Source organism: Aquarana catesbeiana, linkage group LG08, assembly GCF_042186555.1.
Source record: "Aquarana catesbeiana isolate 2022-GZ linkage group LG08, ASM4218655v1, whole genome shotgun sequence".
NCBI lineage: Eukaryota > Metazoa > Chordata > Amphibia > Anura > Ranidae > Aquarana > Aquarana catesbeiana.
Window position 1 is genome coordinate 205,218,416 of NC_133331.1, and position 21,365 is coordinate 205,239,780.

A 21,365-nucleotide genomic window follows, 5' to 3' on the forward strand; every position below is an offset into this window, starting at 1 on the left:
GCATGGTAGCCAATCAGCTTCTAACTTCAGCTTATTCAATTAAGCTTTGACCAAAAAAAAAAAACACCCGAAAGCTGATTGGCTACCATGCATAACTGCACCAGATTTTGCACTGTCCAGTTTTAGTAAATCAACCCCAATGTCTCTCTTTTACCCTAGGTTCACATATTTGCGATGTGGGAACCAGCGTGATTACAGCGCTGGTTCCTGCATTGCATCCCTCCCGCAGGCAGTTTACACTGCCTTCTGCTAACCGCTGCGGGTGTCATTAAAGTTAACGACACCCCCAGTTTAGTTCACAGATCGCAGTGCGAACTGTAAACTCGCACAGGAATCGAATCGCATAGGTGAGAATACCCATGCGATCTGATTCCAATGCGGGGAAAAACAAGTCCCTGAACTATTTTCTGTGTGAATCCAATGCGAGTTCAGCTATACAACTGTATGGCTGAACTCGCATTGCTCAGAGATCGCATGTGATCGGCACCTGCGGTGCGGGTGCGAATCACATGCGATCTCTGAGATTGCGCTAGTGTGAACCCAGGCTTAGTCTTTTAGTGTGGAGTTTAAAGTGATAATGTATTTGCCACACACAATGCAGGCATATTTTTGATGCCCATAAATGATACTTGGCATCCTACATATCATTACATTTTCTTTGGGTCTGTAATATAGCATACTAGATAATTGATCAATTTAGAAAAAAAACCCTTTTGCAATAAGATCTGAAAGTCCGGAAACCCTTAGAAAAATGTGTGAATAATTCATATGTTGCTATCTGGAATTTGAGCAAGAATGATTTTTAATGAAATTCACTGAATTGTGGTTACCATCTTGCTGCTCTGTGTACAATACTGAGGGGATGAAAGAGGTCCATAAATCTCACAGGCTAGTTTACTTACTTCGCCAATTGAACATCTTTCTTACTTAAATCATGAAGACAACTAAATTAATGGCTTGGAAACATCCTGTTTCTTCTGTGTTGTCCAGTGCTGGTTGTCCAGCCTTATTTCCTCTCTAATAGATGAGAGGAGCTGCTAATTGCTTGTCTTAATCATTGTACATCGCTGAGCTATAAACAGAGGGATAAGTATTTTGTTTACTTCTGTAAATTATTCATTGCCGCTTTGCATTAGCTGTATCACTTTCCAGGATGATGCTTGATTTTTATCACCTCTGCAGGATATTTACTAACAGATTTTCGATATGTAATCACTTTGTTATTTTTAAAGTTCTCTCTTTTCCTGGATTTAAAGTGGGACTAAAGGCAAAATAACAAAGCTTACAAGCAAGCACGCTGTTTATCACAGAAGAGAGATTCAATCTCTCTTCTGCAATAAAATAAACCTACCTACCTGCTCGCAGTCTTCTGTGGCATGTACACTGCGCTGTGCAAGCGCACAGGGCCGGCGCCAGCATAAGGTGCGTTAGGCAGCCGCCTTAGGGCACCAGGCAGGCGGGGGCGGTAAAACTGGATACTCATTCCCTATTGGCCAACTATCTCGCATTTTCGCTAGGCATTCTGCCCCAACTGAGTGCTCACTGCTGAGCTGTGTCCTGGGAATGAGCATGGCCACCCACATCCATTGCCGTATCAACAGGCGGCGTACTATGTAGCCCAAGACTTCCCTCTCCCAGCACACTGTATATCCCATGCCCCTGCTCCCCTACACAGGCTTGCAGTGCAGGCATTTTAGTAGAGCGTACCAGGAGCAGTATTGAGTACTGGGTAGCTGCCCGGGATCTCCCCTCTCTGTCCTGCAGTCCAGATAGGGAGTGGGGTGGTGCATGCTTCCTGGACACTCCTCCTCTTCTTCATAGATGCCAAGGAGTGCCTGTATATGTACAGGGTAGTCACTTGTGGGCCTGCATAAACCCTTCAGGTCCGCCCTCAATGTGCACAGGTGCCTGACCTCGGAAACACACCAAGAAGAAGATGTAGGAGAATGATAATGTCACAGGTGTGCTGGATTGCGGGGGGGGGGAGTGATTGGAGACATAGGTGGGTGTGCTGGATGGGGGGGGGGTGATTTGGAGACATAGGTGGGTGTGCTGGATTGGGGGGTGATTGGAAACATGGGTGTGCTGGATTGGGGGGGTGATTGGAAACATAGGTGGGTGTGCTGGATTGGGGGGGTGATTGGAGGCATAGGTGGGTGTGCTGGATGGGGATGGGGGGTGATTTTAGGCATCATATGTGGGTGTGCTGGATGGGGGAAGGGAGGATTGGAGGCAAAGGTGAGTGTGCTGGTTGGGGGAAGGGGGGGGTGATTGGAACCATAGGTATGAGAAGGGGGGTGATTAGAAGCATAGGTGTGCTGGAAGGGGGAATGATTGGAGACATTGTGCTGGATGGGGGGGCATAAGTGAAATAGGTGTGTATTAGCACATTATGGCAGATGTACCTGTCAAAGAAGCCCCCCAGCAATGTAGTGTGACCGATCCAGCTGGTCGCTGGTTGCCTCACCTGCCAGCTGCCCATAGCCAGTGAGGGGAAGCAGGGAATGCATAATCCCATTGCAGGATTATGCATTTCCCGTTTACCCTCACTGGCTATGGGGAGCTGGCAGGTGAGGCAAACTAAAGCTTTCACGCTGCACCCGGCCATATGGGGGTGGGGGGTTGCATTGTGGAGGGGAGAGGCACCAAAACTCATCTTCGCCTGTGTATATAAAAATCCTTGCGCTGGCCCTGCAAGCGCAGCTCAGTTTACATCACTGGCATAGTCCATTTGTGCTGGGATGACTGGTTAACTAATAATTACTGAAAGATTTCATATTAGAATGCAGAGCTGCATGATTACATGATACATACTAAAAGGGGGGAGGTCTTCTTTGGTCCCCTGGTTACCAATGACAGCACAATGCCTGATTGCTTCAGGGGGAAGATATTGGCAAGATCAGCAGGGATTTACTACATATTCACAAACAATTATATAGAAAAAGTGGCTGGTATGTCCTGATTAGATAAGGCACCTCATCCCAAAAGTTAATTGTAGAGAAGTATGGAGGGAAGGGGATTATTACGGTGCCAAGACAACTCAGTACAGAATAAAATTAAAATAACAGATTTTATTACATTGATTTAAAAAACAATAATTCAAAATACAAAATTCACATAGAATAAAAAGGAGCATATACAGTATACTGTTGGCCAAGAAAATATTGGCTAATTATAGTAGTGGGTCAAGTCTTCCCTACTAGACATTGGCTCCATCAGGGGGATAGGACGTGACCAAAACAGTTGTAGCTCTAGAAAGAAAGAAAAAACATTTATTTAGAAAAAAAACATTAAAAACAGTTATTTAGAAAAAACACAATCAATAAACATTAATATAAAGTCAAACATGGTGCTCATTAATTTATAGCTGGGCGGTGTGGTACTTGTAGTCCAATCCCCCCCCAATCCACCAACCACCATAAGGTGGGAATATAAATCCTTACACCCCAAAACATTCACCCAACCTGCCCTGATAACCCACACAGCAGCAAGCAGCAAGCCCACACTACCGCAGTGTGGCTGCAGAGGGCAAAAAGGAGACCAATAAAATCTACAACAAAAAAAGAGAAAAATAAGAACAAATGGCTCAAATAGAGCTCATGTCTATATCATAAATAGGGCTAAAAAGGCCTCAATACATACCTAAAAAAACATAAAGAAAATTTGAAGAAAGGGGCGCTGTAATGACCAGGCATATATGATCGATCCAGAGAAGATGATCAAACTGAAATATTGAGATGGAGTGACTAAATGACAGCAAAAGAATGTAATTATACTGACACAATCATGAATGAATTAAACTCAGTCCAACTCTCAAAAACTTTGCTGCATGTTAACTATCATCTTACCCTTGAAAAGATGTAATAAAATCCAGGGCAGCGAAATGCTGTTTAAATAAACACTGAAAAGTGATGAGCGGCGCCTGAATCGACCAACAAGCACCATCCAAGTATTACAGCATGGAAAAGCCTGGACAAAAAAATAAAGAAAAGAAAAAAAAAAATAGCATTGCGATCAAACACATTTCAGCGGTGTGATGGTATTGTCCATCCTGGACAATACCTGCGATGGAGAGGTCCAAAGTGACAGCGCCCCTTGAAGCCAGAAAATTGAGGCTGGCGGGGTCTACCTTTATAGCCCCCCACCCGGTTAGCGTGTGACGTCACCAACCGGGAGCGGACAAATTGTGGCCACCGCGCCTGCCCAGCATCAACAACAGCCTACAATGCTAAGAAAAGACAAGTGCAACGTCAGCTATGTGACACGGATCCAGCCGTGCAGCGCAGACAGACGTTGTCAAATGACAGTTGACCCTTGGGTGTCCATACAGCCAGGGCTGTGATTGGATCACCGCCCCTAGGAGGAACCCCAGTAAACCCTGCAACCGAATGGGGGGCATAGCAGATGGGGAAAGGTGGAAAAAGGGGAAAAAAGGAAATGGAGGGGAAGGGACCGAGGGAGAGGGACTGGACCAAAGAAAGCCATGCAGCGCTCTTGTAAACATGACGCTTCTTCCACATACCGAATCATCCAAGGAGTATTACGCAGCATGTATATATATCAATAACAACAATAACATATCAAAATATAATTTTTTTTTTTTTTTTTTATAAGTAAGCATTGAGAAAAACAAAATAACGAACACAACAAATAATTACAATAGATTAATTGCAAAGAATTTAAACAGTTTGAGTATACAATTGAAAATATAAAGATTATATAAAGACAATATTTTGAAGGACAAATAACCCAAACATATTCTATGAGAGCAGTGACTTGTCAGATACCGATAAGGGGAGGAAAAATGATGAAAAAGGAGGGAAAGGCCAAAAAACATTAACCAGAATCAAACCAGATGGAGGCACAGTCAGATAATAGGTTGGGGTCTACCAATACATACATCAGACTTGAAAAAAAAAAATGAAATATCAAATGGACTAAATCACAAGTACAAAAAGGATTTGAAACTAATGTATTTCTTTAAACCCAGGTATTTAATGGCATCTAGACTGTGTATCCATTTGGTTTCCAACTGTAGTAAAGTAACATCGATCACATCGCCCGCAAGGAAATGTGCCAGTGAATATGGAGTTGTCTACATTTCTGCGCATATGGTGACTAGTTACCAAGCGGTCCTTCATAGAAGGAGCCCGTTGATATGTGATCTCAGGATAAGATTTTATATATTTCTTAATTGTACTGTCTGCGGTCAATAGGGGCCAAAATTTAGAAAGGATGCCTCTCATCTGAGTATGTTGTTTCGAAAACTGAGTGATGATAAGAACCACATGATTAATCTTAGGAGGTTTTTTAGAATGGATAAGGTCCCGTCTGTTCAGTTTGACTACTTTGTTAAATGCCCTTTCTAAGAGGGATCTACTATATCCTCTTTGGTATAGTCTATGATATAGATCTTTGGCGGCGAGATGAAAGTCTGCATCTAAAGTACAGTTTCTTCTAAGTCGTCAAAACTGACTATAGGGAATACTGTCCAGCAGAGGTTGTGGATGTGCACTGCTGGCATGCAAAATCATATTGCCTGCAGAAGGCTTACGATATAAAGAGGAATGCAAGATTCCATCTGTCTCAACATGAATTTGTAAATCAAGGAAATTACTCCTAGACTGGCTACACTCCATTGTAAAGTTGAGATTATAGGCATTAATAGCCAGTAGGTCCATCAGCTGTGAGAGTTCATCCCGCATGCCTGACCATAGAATGAAAATATCATCTATATACCTATGCCAGGTGATGACATGCTGGAGTAATTCTGATAGATGATCATTTGCAAATAGGTCCCTCTCCCACCCCCCCAGGTACAAGTTGGCATAGGAGGGGGCACACTTGGTCCCCATAGCCACACCTTGTACCTGGAGGAAGTGGGAGGAGCCAAACATAAATATATTTCGTGTTAGGATGAACTCCAATAGCTGAAGGACAAACTGGCTATACAAATTCGATGAGGTTCCACGTTCTTTTAATTGAGTGTTAATAACCTCTATTCCTTTTGCATGTGGGATGGAGTTATAGAGACTCTCAATGTCTAGAGCCACCAACCATGTATTAGAGGGAATCTGTTTTCCATCTATATTTCTGAGCAAGTCTATAGTGTCCTTGACATAGGAAAAAAAGAGATGTCACATGCTGGTTTAGATACTTATCTACCAAAGCGCTAGTGTTTTCGGTTAGGCTCTGGCAACCTGATAAAATAGGTCATCCGAGGGGATGTTTCAATGATTTATGCACCTTGGGAAGAGAATAAAATGTAGGTGTCTTGGGTTCTTTCACGTTTAGGTAATTCCAGGTACTTAGATCAATAATGCCCAATTGATAGGCCTTGAAAATTATGTTATAGTACTCATGAATTTTCAACAAAAATTTTAGAAATGGGTTGGTACCATTGTCTGTTGTCAAGGATGTCGAGGCACATACGCTCATATGCCCCGACATCCATCGATGTTGCCACCTTTATCGGCCAGCTTTATGACCAAGTGGCATTGGAGGTCCCTTAGAGCTTTACGATGTTTAAAAGAGAGGTTATGCACATGTAAATCATCCAAATCCATATTCTTTATCTCAGAAGTTATTTGTTGAACAAAAGCCCAAATATTCGGGTTTGCCTGAAGCAAAGGAAAAACATGAGATTTGGGCTTGAAAGAAGAGGGAGGGGGAAAAGACACACCGGGGGGACGACACCGGGTAAAACAAGATCCGGTAAGTCCTCGTCACTAGTGTGTCCCTCCTCCCAAAGCAACATAAGGTCATCCATAGCCTGGAGTTCAGTCTCAGAGAATTCCATGGGTGGAAAGTCTGGATATTCCAATGTAGAAGGTTTATTATAGATAACTTTGAATATAAGTCATCTAGCGAACAAATGTATATCTTTGATCATTTGGAATCTATCGAGATCAACAGAAGAACAAAAAGTAAGACCAAGTTTAGGCACATAAACCTGTTCCTCGGTTAAAGTTACCAAAGAAAGGTTTATCACCTGTAATCCTGAAGTTCCCTGATTGGAAGAGGCAAAGTAGGACTTAGTGCTTGTTCCGGAGTTTTCACAAAAAAAATCGGCGCAATTTTGGGGTCAATAGATTGAGTACTAGTGGGGAACATATAAGATAAGGTAGCGTTCACTAACACGACGGGTTATAGAAGAGGATAAAGAGGTGTAGTAGTAACAGGTGCGGGATGTAATTGTGAGTTAGACATAGAGGGTGTGGAGGAAGGTCTACCAGGAAAAGGAGTAGACAAGTGCAAGTTAGTGAGGTGAGTACGAACCACCGAGGGTCGACGAGTGAGAGTGGGTCCAAATGTGCGATGAAGTGAATCCGTGGAAGTAGTGGTACAATCCCCCTTTCTTTTTTTAGGTATCCTGTCCTGAGAAAGGTCCCGATAAGTTGTAGAAGTACTAGGTGAAAAAGAAACAGAAGTAGCATTAGGTATATTATTATCTGCTTTAGGTGCAGCAAAAGTTAGCGGTTTTACAAAAGGTTTGTTATGAGAAGTTTGATTCCATCTATATGCATAGCCGTTTTCATGGGCGGACTTGTCCCAAAGGAATTTGCCCTCTTCAATGTTAATGACACCCAACGTGTATTCCTTGAGATGCACACCCAGTTCTTTCTCTCGCTTGGTGAATCTCGGGGAGGCCACATTGAGGACATGATCCTGGTATCAGTTATTTATCTGAAGATCAAGTTGATCAAGCTCAGCTTCAAGTTGTTTACATAGGATGGAAATCATTTGGAAGGAGCACGATTGAAGATTGTGCTCCCAAGATTGTTTTAATGAATCATTAATTTTCCTGACATTAGGAAATATTTGGATCCTCAGACCCCAGGGAACAATACAGTTTTCTGAATATTTTTCAAAATATGATTTATGCCAATAGATCCTAACTTTCTTTTCCAAGAGACATTGTAGTCTCATGAAGGCTCGGTTAAGATCAGCATCAGAAATATTGGTCTCATTCTGGGATGATCGGATTTTTGTCAAAAGCCCCTCCCAGGCCTCACCGCAAAAGTCCGCCATGACAATCACTGCTCAAACCACGTGTCCATTTAAACACTAAATAAGAATAACACAAATAATGCTCAAATGTAACATATAAAAATAAATTATTGAATGAGATAATTGAAAGAAATAGAAAAAACATTATTGTTATATTATCAACAAGGGCAACCAGCCAAAAAAAATTGAAACACATTAATAATGGAAATATATAGAAAAAGTGGCTGGTATGTCCTGATTAGATAAGGCACCTCATCCCAAAAGTTAATTGAAGAGAAGGACGGAGGGAAGGGGATTCTTACGGTGCCATGACAATTCAGTACAGAATAAAGTTAAAATAACAGATTTTATTACATTGATTTAAAAACCAATCATTCAAAATACAAAATTCACATAGAATAAAAAGAAGTATATACAGTATACTGTTGGCCAAGAAAATATTGGCTAATTATAGTAGTGGGTCAAGTCTTCCCTACTAATTTCGCCAAGACATTGGCTTCATCAGGGGAATAGGATGTGACCAAAACAGTTGTAACTCTATAGAAAGAAAAAACATTTATTTAGAAAAAACACAATCAATAAACATGAATATAAAGTCAAACATGGTGCGCATTACTGTATAGTTGGGCGGTGTGGTACTTGTAGTCCAATCCCCCTCCCCCCCAATCCTCCAACCACCCCCCCACACCATGAGGTGGGAATATATGCTATGTTCCCCAATCAGTTGCGGGGTTCACTGGGGTTCCTCCTAGGGGCGGCGATCCAATCACAGCCCGTGGCTGTATGGACACCCAAGGGTCGACTGACACGAGGCCCGCCCCTCAGCCTTCCCTCGCCCCGTATCCCCTCCTTAATCATCTGCCTCTTTTTTACATCCTCCCATATAGATTGAATGGACTCCTTCTGTCCATCCTATTGGAGGGCCCTCTGGCTGATTTGCCTATGTCTGTACGCCGCACGGCTGGAGCCGTGTGACCTAGCTGATGTTGCGCTTGGCATTCTGGGCATTGTATGCCGTCGGATGTTGATACTGCACAGGCGTGGTGGCCGCAATTTGTCCGCTCCCGGTTGGTGACATCACATGCCAACCGGGTGGGGGGCTATAAAGGTAGACCCCGCCAGCCTCAATTTGCTGGCTTCAAGGGGCGCTGTCACTTTGGACCTCTCCATCGCAGGTATTGTCCAGGATGGGGGGGTTGTCTTTTTTCTATTGACCCTTACCATCACACCACTGAGATGTGTTTGATTGCAATGCAATTTTTTTTTCTTTCTTTTCTTTTCTCTATTTTTTTGTCCAGGCTTTTCCATGCTGTAATACTTGGATGGTGCTTGTTGGTCAATTCATCACTTTTCAGTGTTTATTTAAACAGCATTTCGCTGCCCTGGATTTTATTACATCTTTTCAAGGGTAAGCTGATAGCATGTAGCGGAGTTTTTGAGAGTTGGACTGAGTTTACTTTATTCATGATTGTGTCAGTATAATTACTTTCTTTTGCTGTCATTTAGTCACTCCATCTCAATATTTCAGTTTGATCATCTTCTCTGGATCTAACATATATGCCTGGTCATTACAGGGCCCCTTTCTTCAAATTTTCTTTACGTTTTTTTTAGGTATGTATTGAGGCCTTTTTAGCCCTATTTATGATATAGAGATGAGCTCTATTTGAGCCTTATTTTTCTCTTTTTTTGTTGTAGATTTTATTGGTCTCCTTTTTGCCCTCTGCAGCCACACTGCGGTAGTGTGGGCTTGCCGCCCTTGGGACTTGGACCTCTTTAACCCTGCCCTATTGGGTTATCAGGGTAGGTTGGGTGAATGTTTTGGGGCGTGGGGATTTATATTCCCACCTTATGGTGATGGGGTGGTTGGTGGATTGGGGGGAGGGGGATAGGACTACAAGTACCACACCGCCCAACTATACAGTAATGCGCACCATGTTTGACTTTATATTCATGTTTATTGATTGTGTTTTTTCTAAATAAATGTTTTTTCTTTCTATAGAGCTACAACTGTTTTGGTCACGTCCCATTCCCCTGATGAAGCCAATGTCTTGGCGAAACTAGTAGGGAAGACGTCCCGCTACTATAATTAGCCAATATTTTCTTGGCCAACAGTATACTGTATATGCTCCTTTTAATTCTATGTGAATTTTGTGTTTTGAATTATTGTTTTTTTAATCAATGTAATAAAATCTGTTATTTTTTATTCACAAACAATTAATATAATTTTTAGGTATGGGTGTAGATAAGAGGGGGATATGGGGGTCAGATCCCATCCTGAGCGCCTGTCCGCAGTGCCGCAGGTAGGCTAGAATACCCCAGCCAGCAGATCTGCATTATTTAGTTGTTTTCAGTGAACTGAACTCAATAAGTACCTATCTGAAGCTAAGCCTTGGAAAGGTACAGAACTGAGGAGGCCTACTTCCTATGTCTGGGCAGCAGGCATTGTAAATTGCAGTGTCAGTGTGCAGGTAGACTGGGGTACAGAGAGACAGTGCAGCTGGACATGGTAGGAGACAGCGCCCCTGGGCTGGTGGGGGGTCAGAATTGTAAAATGATGCCCGTGTATGCTAGAGGAAAGCACTGTAGCCTCTAATTTCCCAAAAGCCACACATGGTTACCTGGCCGAGTCTTATAATTTTCTAATGTATTTTTATGAGTATATTATTCTATGCCTAGTGTATTATCACTATATCTATTATCTATTATCACTGGCATAGTAACCATTCCTGTATGGATGATTCTAATAGGTTACTTTAACTAACCACTGTGCTCTGCGCGGTAGGTTGTGCATGACCTACTCTGGACCACTAAACTCAAAGTAAATCCTATACTCCTGACCCCTGCATTCTATTGTGCTTTTTGTACAACAGTTGCTAGTTGCTCATTAGTCACTGACTGTGTTAACGAAGTGCTTCATCCAAGGTAGAATTTATGCAATATATAATGGAAGGTTATTTTTCTACAAATGATTACTCTGAGATTTGTAGGTGTTTGTTAAACTCTCAATTGTGGCACAATATTTAAAGCATATTTTGTGGGTACAAGGACTGTGGCATATGTTACATAATACAGAGTGAGTAAGTATTCAGCCAAATGCTGAACCCCCCCCCAGAAAACAATGATCTGGGGCCCTGTATAAATGATTACATTCTTGTACAGAAAGTTTAATAAAAGATACTTTTTTAGGTTTCTATACACTTTAAAAGGCAGTCAAGGGCCTGATCACCTCAAAAATATAGTTGACAACATTTAAAAAACCTGCAATGCTAATGTTATCCAGTAAATGTTGCAAGTGAACCCACATTAAACCCACTGCAGACAGAATTCACAGAATTTCTCACATACTGTATTCAGTGGGAGGGTGCTTCTTGAAGCCACTGCTGTGTGACTTTCTCTCTTTTTCTTGTATTACCAATCAGATGCAGACCTCCAAGTTAGCTTTTGTTTGATTGGTGACTGTCAACATTTTTTTAGCACTGACTTTGTTACAACAATTTTTTATATGGGTAGGACAAAGGTAGCCTTTAAGTTGGTCATACTCCAGTAGATTTACATTTGGAAATGTTGCTTTTCTGAGCATTTGTTTGTTGAAGCAGCATTATGGACATTTTTTCTCGAACAAACAAATTTCTATTGGGAAAAAATATACATATCATAATGAAACATGTTTAATATGTCTGGAAATTTTAAATCTGGAATACACCCAAAATTGCAAGGGCTTTCTATCAAAATGAGTTGACTCAAAGAGGGCAAGAAAGAATATTCAGATGAATGATTTTTTTTACAAAACTTCAAAGGAAAATCTAACTGTGTATGGCCAGCTTTATGCCCTGTGCACACGATCGGACATTGATTGGACATTCCGACAACAAAATCCATGGATTTTTTCTGACGGATGTTGGCTCAAACTTGTCTTGCATACACACAGTCGCACAAAGTTGTCGGAAAATCCGATCGTTCTGAACGTGGTGACGTAAAACACGTACGTCTGGACTATAAACAGGGCAGCAGCCAATAGCTTTCGTCTCTTAATTTATTCTGAGCATGCATGGCACTTTGTGCGTCGGATTTGTGTACACACGATTGGAATTTCCGACAACGGATTTTGTTGTCGGAAAATTTTATAGCAAGCTCTCAAACTTTGTGTGTCGGAAATTCCGATGGAAAATGTGTGATGGAGCCCACACACGGTCAGAATTTCCGACAACAAGGTCCTGTCACACATTTTCTGTCTGAAAATCCGACCGTGTGTACAGGGCATTACTCTTCTTTACCCTTCTTTACTCAGCTTCTATTTCCTGTCCCTTATGGTTGGCTTTAGAAAAGAAAAGTATGGAGGGATCTTGGAAACCATTCTAGATTACTTTTATGTTTTACACAATATAGGCAATACGGGGGACAAGCAGACCTAAAGTAAGCCTCTTATATGCAGAGCTATGGGGTTAAAACATTTTTTTTACATTGCGGCTTGGTATTTTGATAATGGGATGCATATGTGCAGGATATAGAATAGATGCTAGATATACAGCATTACAGATAGAATGCTCTGCAGAACAGAGTGGCAAGTTTCAAAAATGTATCAAGCGTCACCTTTGCTGGCAAGTACAAATAACAAAAGGTAACATGGAAGCTTTCTGTTGGGAATTGTACTGGTAACCTGTCCTTGTGATACAGAACATCACTGAATTTATTTCTCAAAGTGCCAAAAAGCAGCAATTTAATGAGTGTCAGTTTTGCTGTCAAGCTATAAAAATGTAGTCTGCTTTGTTAAGAGTTAAGCAAAGTTCCTGGCACTGTAGTGACTAATATGGCTGTCAGATATTAAACCACTAGAGGAGTATGGGAAAAAACTTTTACAACTATCAGATGTGAAGGGGCCGGCTCCACTGCAAACTCTCATCTTACTGTTTGTGTTATAATCTGTCAAAACTGTGTACCTTATTGTCTGCATATCATGTCTTAAAGTGGAATTCCAGACAGATATAACAAATACAAACATTTAAGCCAATACATATTCATTATTATTATCTATATTTGTACATGGAAGTAGCATTAGTACCCTAAATTTACCTTGAAATCATCTTCATACAACCCCTGTACCAGGAGAGGGAAGCAGAGCTTCCTGAGACAATGGGGTCCATAACATTAAGTATGTTTTTCTCAGTCTTCCTTCTAAAAATGCCTAAAGGGTGGAAGATATGGCATAACCTCAAGAATGCTCCTCACTATTCAATTAGCAATCTTGGGTGGGGGTGACCAGTGTGCAGCAGAAAAAAGGAAAATCATCCACCTAGTTATCTTGTATGGCAGGAGTGTCTAGGTCACAGAAATGGCTAAACACAATAACAAATCTTTTGCAAGGTAATATAGACCCCATATGCATATTCCAACTTTATTTGCTTTTCTAAATTGCAGGTTTAAAATACATAAGCAAGTACCTTTAAAGAGTTCATAACACTGTATCTGATAGAAATTGATAGTTCCTTGATGTCCTGTTAATCCTGTAGTTCTACCACTTAGCCAGCCACCGTGGATATATATATATATATATATATATATATATATATATATGGTTTTATTAAATTTGTGTTTAATTCGTTAAAGGCCGATTCACACCATTGAATATTGATTTAGACTCTGTAATATATCTATTGGCTAACTCTGACTTTGGTAGCACTTTGAAACCCCTAAAACACATTGGTGTGTTTTATGAAGATTTGAGCTATTAAAAGGGTTACTAATCCTCCTTAAAGGGGTTGTAAAGTCAGAAGGTTTTTTATCTTAATGCATTTTATGCATTAAGATAAAAAACGGCCTTCTGTGTGCAGCAGCCCCCCTCAGTCCCTCTAATACTTACCTGAGGTCCCTCTCTGTCCAGTATGTCTCAGCCGTCTGAGATTCTCCCTCCTAATTGGCTGAGTGCCATTGGCTGCCGCTGCTGTCAATCAAGGTCAGCTAGCCAATCAGGAGAAAGAGAGGTGGTGCCCGGGCGGGATCCGTGTCTGAATGGACACAGGGATCTGTGAATCGGCTCGGGTGCCCCCATAGTAAGCTGCTTACTGTGGGGGCACTGAACAGGAGGGAGGAGCCATCAGCATCGAAGAGGGACCTGAGAAGAGGAGGATCCCGACTGCTTTGTGCAAATCCACTGCAACAGAGCAGGTAAGTATAACATGTTTGTTATTTTTATAGGAAAAAAAAACAAGACTTTGCAACCACTAACTTTAAACCATAGCATTTTATTCATCATGTCTTCAGTTCTTTTATATTTTAAAGTGGTTGTAAACCTCAGACATTAAATATGAACAAAGCATATCCCTCTATAGTGTGTACTTGTTTCACTTAAAAGCACTAAATGTCATTTCTGTTTGCTGCTTTGTTCCTCTGCTATCAGCATGAATCACTTCTGACAAATTTTCCTGAAACCAAGAGAGGTGACAGGGGAGGGATCTCCAGCAGATTGACAGCCTCAGCTCTGTTCCTGTGTGCTGTGTAGAGGGGGTTTGTCTCTTCCCACCAATCAGTTCTCAGACCTCTCCTCACTAAGCTCTACAAAGTATAATTTTAGCTCTCTGCCCCTCTTAGCGCTCAGAGAAGCTTATCAATTCAGCTCTTTGAACAGATGAACTTTGCTTTGTGCACTGGTACAAATGAATTGGTAGAGGGGGGATTAGGGTGTGGGGTTGTTTTTCAGGGGTTGGGCTTGGCCCCTTAGTTCCAGTGAAGGGAACTCTTAAGACGTCAGCATACCAAGACATTTTGGACAATTTCATGCTCCTAACTTTGTGGGAACAGTTTGGGGGCGGTCCCTTCCTGTTCCAACATGACTGCGCACTAGTGCACAAAGCAAGGTCTATAAAGACATGAATAAACAAGTTTGGGCTGGAGGAACTTGACTGGCCTGCACAGAGTCCTGACCTCAACCCGATAGAATACCTTTGGGATGAATTTAAGCGGAGGCTACATGCCAGGCCTTCTCATCCACATCAGTGCCTGACCTTACAAATGCACTTCTGGAAGAATGGTCAAAAATTCCCATAGACACTTCTAAACCTTGTGGACAGCTTTCACAGAAGAGTGGAAGCTGCTATAGCTGCAAAGGGTGGCAAAGGGTGTGCCAACTCAGTATTGAACGCTACGGACTAAGACTGGGATGCCATTAAAGTATGCCATTACCTTTGGTAATATAATGTATGAAGGAGAATTTGTGTCATCTCTGTGTATTACCTGAGGCCAGTCCCTTCACTGGGTATATGTAAAGGTTTACAACTACTGTACTTTAACACTTCTGCACTAAGATATATTTAGTATTGTAGGCTGTCTGTGTCCCCATGAAGGAGATGGCCACCCCATTAGTGCTCCGGTGATGGTTGTCAGACAAAACAGGAAGAAAAGGGAAATCCATTCAATGGTGACAAATTAGAAGTTCGAATCCTTCCCCCCGTCTATCCAAAGCAATAAAATGTTTGTGCTGGAGTGGGTCTTTAACTAAGAACCTGGTGTGGCACCTCAGTCACTGTTTGGGTTAGAATATTGTGTAGTGATCATCCATCACACTTTTTACCTTTTCACTATTGCAGGACCTATACAAAACAACAGAGCCATTTGATCCAGAAGGCGTACTTGGCACAATTAATTCGGTGGCCATGGCATTTTTTGGACTGCAGGTAAAACATCTAACTGAACTTAACATAAAATACCTATTTGAGTCTTTTACCTCTAAAAAGACTTTGAACCCCTAAACAAGACAATCAAATTTACTAAATTCACAATGACTTTTATATAAAAACTGGAGAAATAATGATGAGAGCAAATCAATCAGGTTCACTTGTAATGTTTTGGAAAATGTAGACGCATATTCTGATTTCTTATTTTTTTCTTGTTTTAATTTCTCTACTTATGAATCAGCCAGAATATATTCCAACATAAGGAAAGTCTGTTTGGTATTGCCATATTCCTTTATTTGCTTTCTTGCCTTTAGCAGAACACATAAATCATATAACTTTAATGGGCTAGCTGCACAAAATGTAAGCATACATTTTTTAGTTCTCTATTTTGCCACCCACTGGTGTCAAGTATACAATAGTATATTGTTTTCTAAAAGTTTCTGCTAGTAAGTGAATACTGACAGCCTCCAGCGTTACAACACTTGAATGTATAATGCCAGGGTTTAATACCACTAACTATATAAGGATAGCTCTAATGTCATTAAAAATATTATGTTAGCCTTTGGTTCAAATACATTTAAAATACCTGCGCTGTGAGTAAAATGTATTGCCTGCCCTTGGTGTTGACAATATAATATTCTTACATTCTAAGGATGTTCCAGTGCCTAGAACCCCTAAATGTAAAATGGGTTCAGCAGAAATAAGACGGACTCTAATGCTGGTTTATGGAAAATGAACACATCTGGTCCTAGAATTAGTAGGTCTGCCATCTTTTCATGTCAATACAAATGGAATAACTTCCTCTGACAATATCAAAGGTTAGAGTCCTGCACACCATATGCTGAAGAGCAATATAAACTAACACAGCTTTATAGACAGAGAGCGCGGTTCCTAAGGTGACAATATAGACAAAGAACAATTTGAATGATCATCATATAGCAACAAGAGGACTTTAATTTACTGTATGCAAAACTACAAACAGGTGAAATGTCTACAATAAAAGCATATACCCAATGTGGGATAAATGTGGGATAAATATAGTAATAATAATTTCCTCCTTTTGTAATTTAGCATACTGTATATTGATCTATCTATGCTTTGTGTTTTGTTAATATTTCCTTTCTGCAACTGCCAACAATAAATGTATTGTTAAAGTGCATCCCCTGAGAACGATGGGATATGGAAATCATTGGAGAAGCTATTCTGCCTCCAGGTTACTTGTCCCTTTAGCAATGTCCTTATTTGTTCAGCTGTAGGTCACTTTTTAGTACTCCACCTTGTTACGGTCCTCTCCTCCACATTTTTTTTCCCATTGGGGAAATATCACTCTTGTTCTGAGTCCAACAACACAAACAAAAATGTTTCAATTCCATGCATGGCAATGAAAACCCATCATAGGATCTAAACCTTCAACATTCTACCAGAGTTTCTTTTGCTATCAACAATCCCACCACCTTGGAGAGATTGGCGAGAAATTAAAAAAAAAACTCTATCCTAACAAACGGAAAATGTTTTAGCTGGGGTTCCCTTTTAAAGCTGGCTACAAATGATACAATTTTCTTTTGATTTTTTCCTTTAGATTTACCAAAACCATATAATATGAGACCAAACCTAAACACTTTCAATTTGTATGCAATCAGGCAGGCCCTTGCACCACATAGTAGAAGGTAAATCTAAAGGAACTCTCTCTGGTCCAAGGCATTGCATGCACTTATTAAAAACCTAACTTTCAGACCACCGCCACAATGTCCCGAGCAAGAATGGAGGCATTATTTCAATTTCTGGGAGGCAGCTCAGTTGTTTTAAAGTGAATTTCCATTTGTGCAGCCAAATTGAGATGACACCTACTTTCTATTTGTTACATATTTTCATTCACATAGCATAGCACATAGCATAACATAAAAAAAATTGCAGCTTACCTTTTTTAGATGCATTTTTGTTCTGGAAACTTCTGTATTATAAAATATTACCAGTTTTGTTTGTTTATGAGCTGTTTGACATAATTAACCCTGTCTTTACTGTGCTGGCAGATCTTCACTATCAGTTGTAAATTAGATTTGAACACTGTCTTTCCTTATAAACCGTTATGGGGCGTACACACGGTCGGACTTTTTGGCTTCAAAAGTCCAACGGACGCCGACGGACCAAATCCGGCGGACAATCCGATCGTGTGTGGGCTTCCCCGGACTTTCAGCTGACTTTTCCAGTCGCAAATCTGACGGACTTTAGATTTGGAACATGCTTCAAATCTTTACGTCGTAACTCTGCCGGACCCAGAAATCCTCTCGTCTGTATGCTAGTCCAACAGACAAAAACCCACGCTAGGGCAGCTATTGGCTACTGGCTATCAACTTCCTTATTTTAGTCCGGTGTACGTCATCACGTACGAATCCGTCGGACTTTTGTGTGATCGTATGTAGGCAAGTCCGTTCATTAGAAAGTCCACCACAAGTCCGCCAAAAGTCCGTTGAAAGTTTGTCGGACAGGCTGTCGGACTTTTGTAGCTGAAAAGTCCAACCGTGTGTACGCGGCATTAAAGGTTTAGAAGCTGAGCTGCTCTATTTTTTGTTAATGAGAGAAAACTCAACCTGTCCATAGGAGACATTCACTCTGACATTGTTCAGAAATCCTTGTAGTCAGCCATGAAGCCTTCTCTAGAGAAACATCTTAAACATCTTAAACATCTTAAACAGTAAGCCCTTGTTCACATTGACTGCCACTTTACAATCGTGCGACTTCATCTGAAATTGCATGATTTCAAAGCCGCAAGTCAGTTTGACTTTGGGTGCAACCTGGAAGATATCTGTGCGGCTTCATGCACAGATGTCTATTCAAGTTGCACCCAAAATTGCCAAAAGTAGTGCCTTAACTACTTTTGCAGATGGGTGCGGCACTGCAAAGTTGGCAGGGCACCGATTTGAACAGTGTCTTTGCCGGCAATAGACTGCACCTTGTCATGTGACCTGTCAAAACGCATGACGAGTCACTCCAATGTGAACAGGGGGGGGGGGCTAAGGATTATAATGTTTATTTTCTGCTAAGCTATGTGAATGGGAAGACATAGTGGGATTTTCTCAAATTTGACTGCAAATGGAAACACACACAGTCATTCTCCTTTGAAATATTAGATTGCACCTAATAGTTTGAATCCATAGCCCAGGCAACCTGCTAGAGTCTGCTTACCTTTTTATATGACTTTTTTTAACAGCAATTAAAATAATCTTGTACTTTTATATCTGGTTTTTGTCTTGCACTCCTTTCTGTATATCTATGGTTTGAGCAACTGCTGGGCACCGATCGAGGAAAGCCTTGCGGTGTAGGAGCCACCTTGCCAGAACTATTGAGCTTGTTAGAAGTTTTCCTTCATCTCACTACACTTGCAAGTCTAAAGTTTCCCAGCACCTGTTTGAGTATATTATTCTGGGGTGCCTGCCTTTTCTGACAATGCTGAGTAGGCAATAAGATGGGGTAAGTGGCGCTCCCTAATAAGGGGGTGAGAAAATCCCTAATTGGACACCATCAGTACTCGTAAGATAAAAATAATAAAACGCACAGAAATTGGTGAAAAATATGTAAACATAGGTAAATAAATAAAAATACCGTATATTAAAGAGATAATCTACTAGTATTAGCCCCTTATATTACATGACTATAAATAATCACGGGGTAAAGTGTCAGTGTCAGTGACTGTTCACATCCATAGGCAGTGTAACCATAAACATTAGGTTTTAAATCATATAAAATAAGAAACAATAGTGAATCATTTTCGATAATAATTGCATAAATGTTACACCAATCATATATCCATGTGTGTGCACCATACTAGGTCCAAAAGAATATATATAAATATGTGCACCATAACAAGTCCAGTGAGAAGTCGACGTTCTCAAAGGCAGCCTTTTGTTTTAAAGTTATTTTAATAAAGGTACATTTTTTTAAACGTTACTACACTATGGGAGTTTTATCTCTTCCAATGAGGACCTAAACTCTGAAGAGCTGTTTTATCACTTTTTGGATATGGTGGCGGAGGAAGGGGGGGCCCCCACGCCGTCTTTTTCATAGATTTTTCATCTATATTGCCGGGAGTCGGCAATATATTACAGCCAGGAGCAAGTTTGAATTACATTTTTTCCTTTAGAAATGTCATTGTTGCTGTGGCACTGCTCTACACATTGCACACATACCCCACTTTACAGGCAGACTAAGGGGCCCCCCAGGCATGATATTTAAAGGAATATTTCATTTTTATTGTTTCACTTTAAAGCAGAGTTCCACACAAAAATGGAACTTCCGCTTTTTGGAATCCTCCCCCCCTCCGGTGTCACATTTGGCACCTTTCAGGGGGGAGGGGTGAGCAAATACCTGTCTAATACAGGTATTTTGCTCCCACTTCCGGGCATAGATATCCGCGCCACCTGCGGGTATCTACACCACTTCCTGTCCCAACTGCTGTCTTCTGGGAGACACACGGGTCCCAGGAGACAGCAGGGACCAGTGGGAACTTACAGCGTGAGTAGGGTTGCCACATCATCCCTTTAATCCAGGACACACATTAATTAGACAGGTTCTGTGGCTGATTAAGGTGGTAATTAAACTCACTCGGTGCCTTATCTGCATTAAATCAGCCTCAGAACCTGTGTAATTATTATGTGTCCTGGATTGTGGCAACCCTAAGCGTGAGTTGTGCATGCGCACTAGGGAACTAGGAAGTGAAGCCGCAAGGCTTCGGGTGCCGACATCGCGGGCGCCCTGGACAGGTAAGTGTCCATATTTCAAAGTCAGCAGCTGCAGTATTTGTAGCTGCTGACTTAAAAAAAAAAAAAAATCGGCAGAACTCCACATTAAGCATTATTAAAATCACTGCTCCTGAAAAAACTATTGCTTTAAAAGCTTTTTTTTTTGCATTGATACATGTCCCCTAGGGCAGTACACTTTAAAATTAGGACTTGATTTTTCATGTTCGTGTCCCATAGACTTTAGTAAAGTTTGCATGTTCGCTAGAACTTTTTGCCTGTTCGAGGTGTTCTGGTGTGAACTGGGGGCTGTTCTGCCCATCCCTAGTGCTCAGATTAAATAGTATTTGCTGGTCCTTTCATCAGTAAATTCTTTAGTAAATAGCCTGATTTAACTGGTAACTATTTAAGTGCCAGTTCACACAGGGGCGACCTGTCAGGTGACTTAGCTGCCTGACAAGTCGCGCTCCATGCATTGCAATGTAACTGTTCTAATAAGAGTGACTCAAGTCGCTCCAACTTAGAAAAAGGTTCCTGTACTTCTTTGGGGTGACTTCGGAGCAGCTTGCATTAACTTATATACAGAAGTCATTTTGCAAGCCGCGCTGAAGTCACGCTGAACGGGGTGGCTTCAGAGTCGAACAGCTGAAGCTGCCCCTGTGTGAACCAGCACCTAGGGTCAATTATGAAGAAATGTGATTTTGTAGCAATGTTTTCTTATACATTTTTGTAGAGAAAATCTTTTTTAGTGTGAAAAAAGGTTTCTTTAAAAAAAGATGCTGAAACATAACCAACTGACACTTTATCCCCATGCAATAGGAGAATAGTACAGCCTTTTATGAAGTCCTCTCAGTTACATCATGCTGATTGACAGTACAACGTATACAGAACAATGCATTGCAAGATAGGAGCTGGTATTTTTGTTTTGGACAGACCCACTTAGCTGCAACACGTT

The 21,365-nt window shown here is 41.1% G+C and overlaps 1 protein-coding gene across 1 annotated transcript in view; it reads left to right on the top strand.

Annotated features, from left to right (window-relative positions):
- LOC141106724 (heparan-alpha-glucosaminide N-acetyltransferase-like) overlaps positions 1–21,365 on the top strand; it is a 645,511-nt gene that overhangs the window by 345,796 nt on the left and 278,350 nt on the right. The window contains exon 14 of the mRNA XM_073597659.1: positions 15,591–15,677. Within this exon, the coding sequence (XP_073453760.1) occupies positions 15,591–15,677 (87 nt within the window). The remainder of the gene's footprint in view (positions 1–15,590; positions 15,678–21,365) is intronic.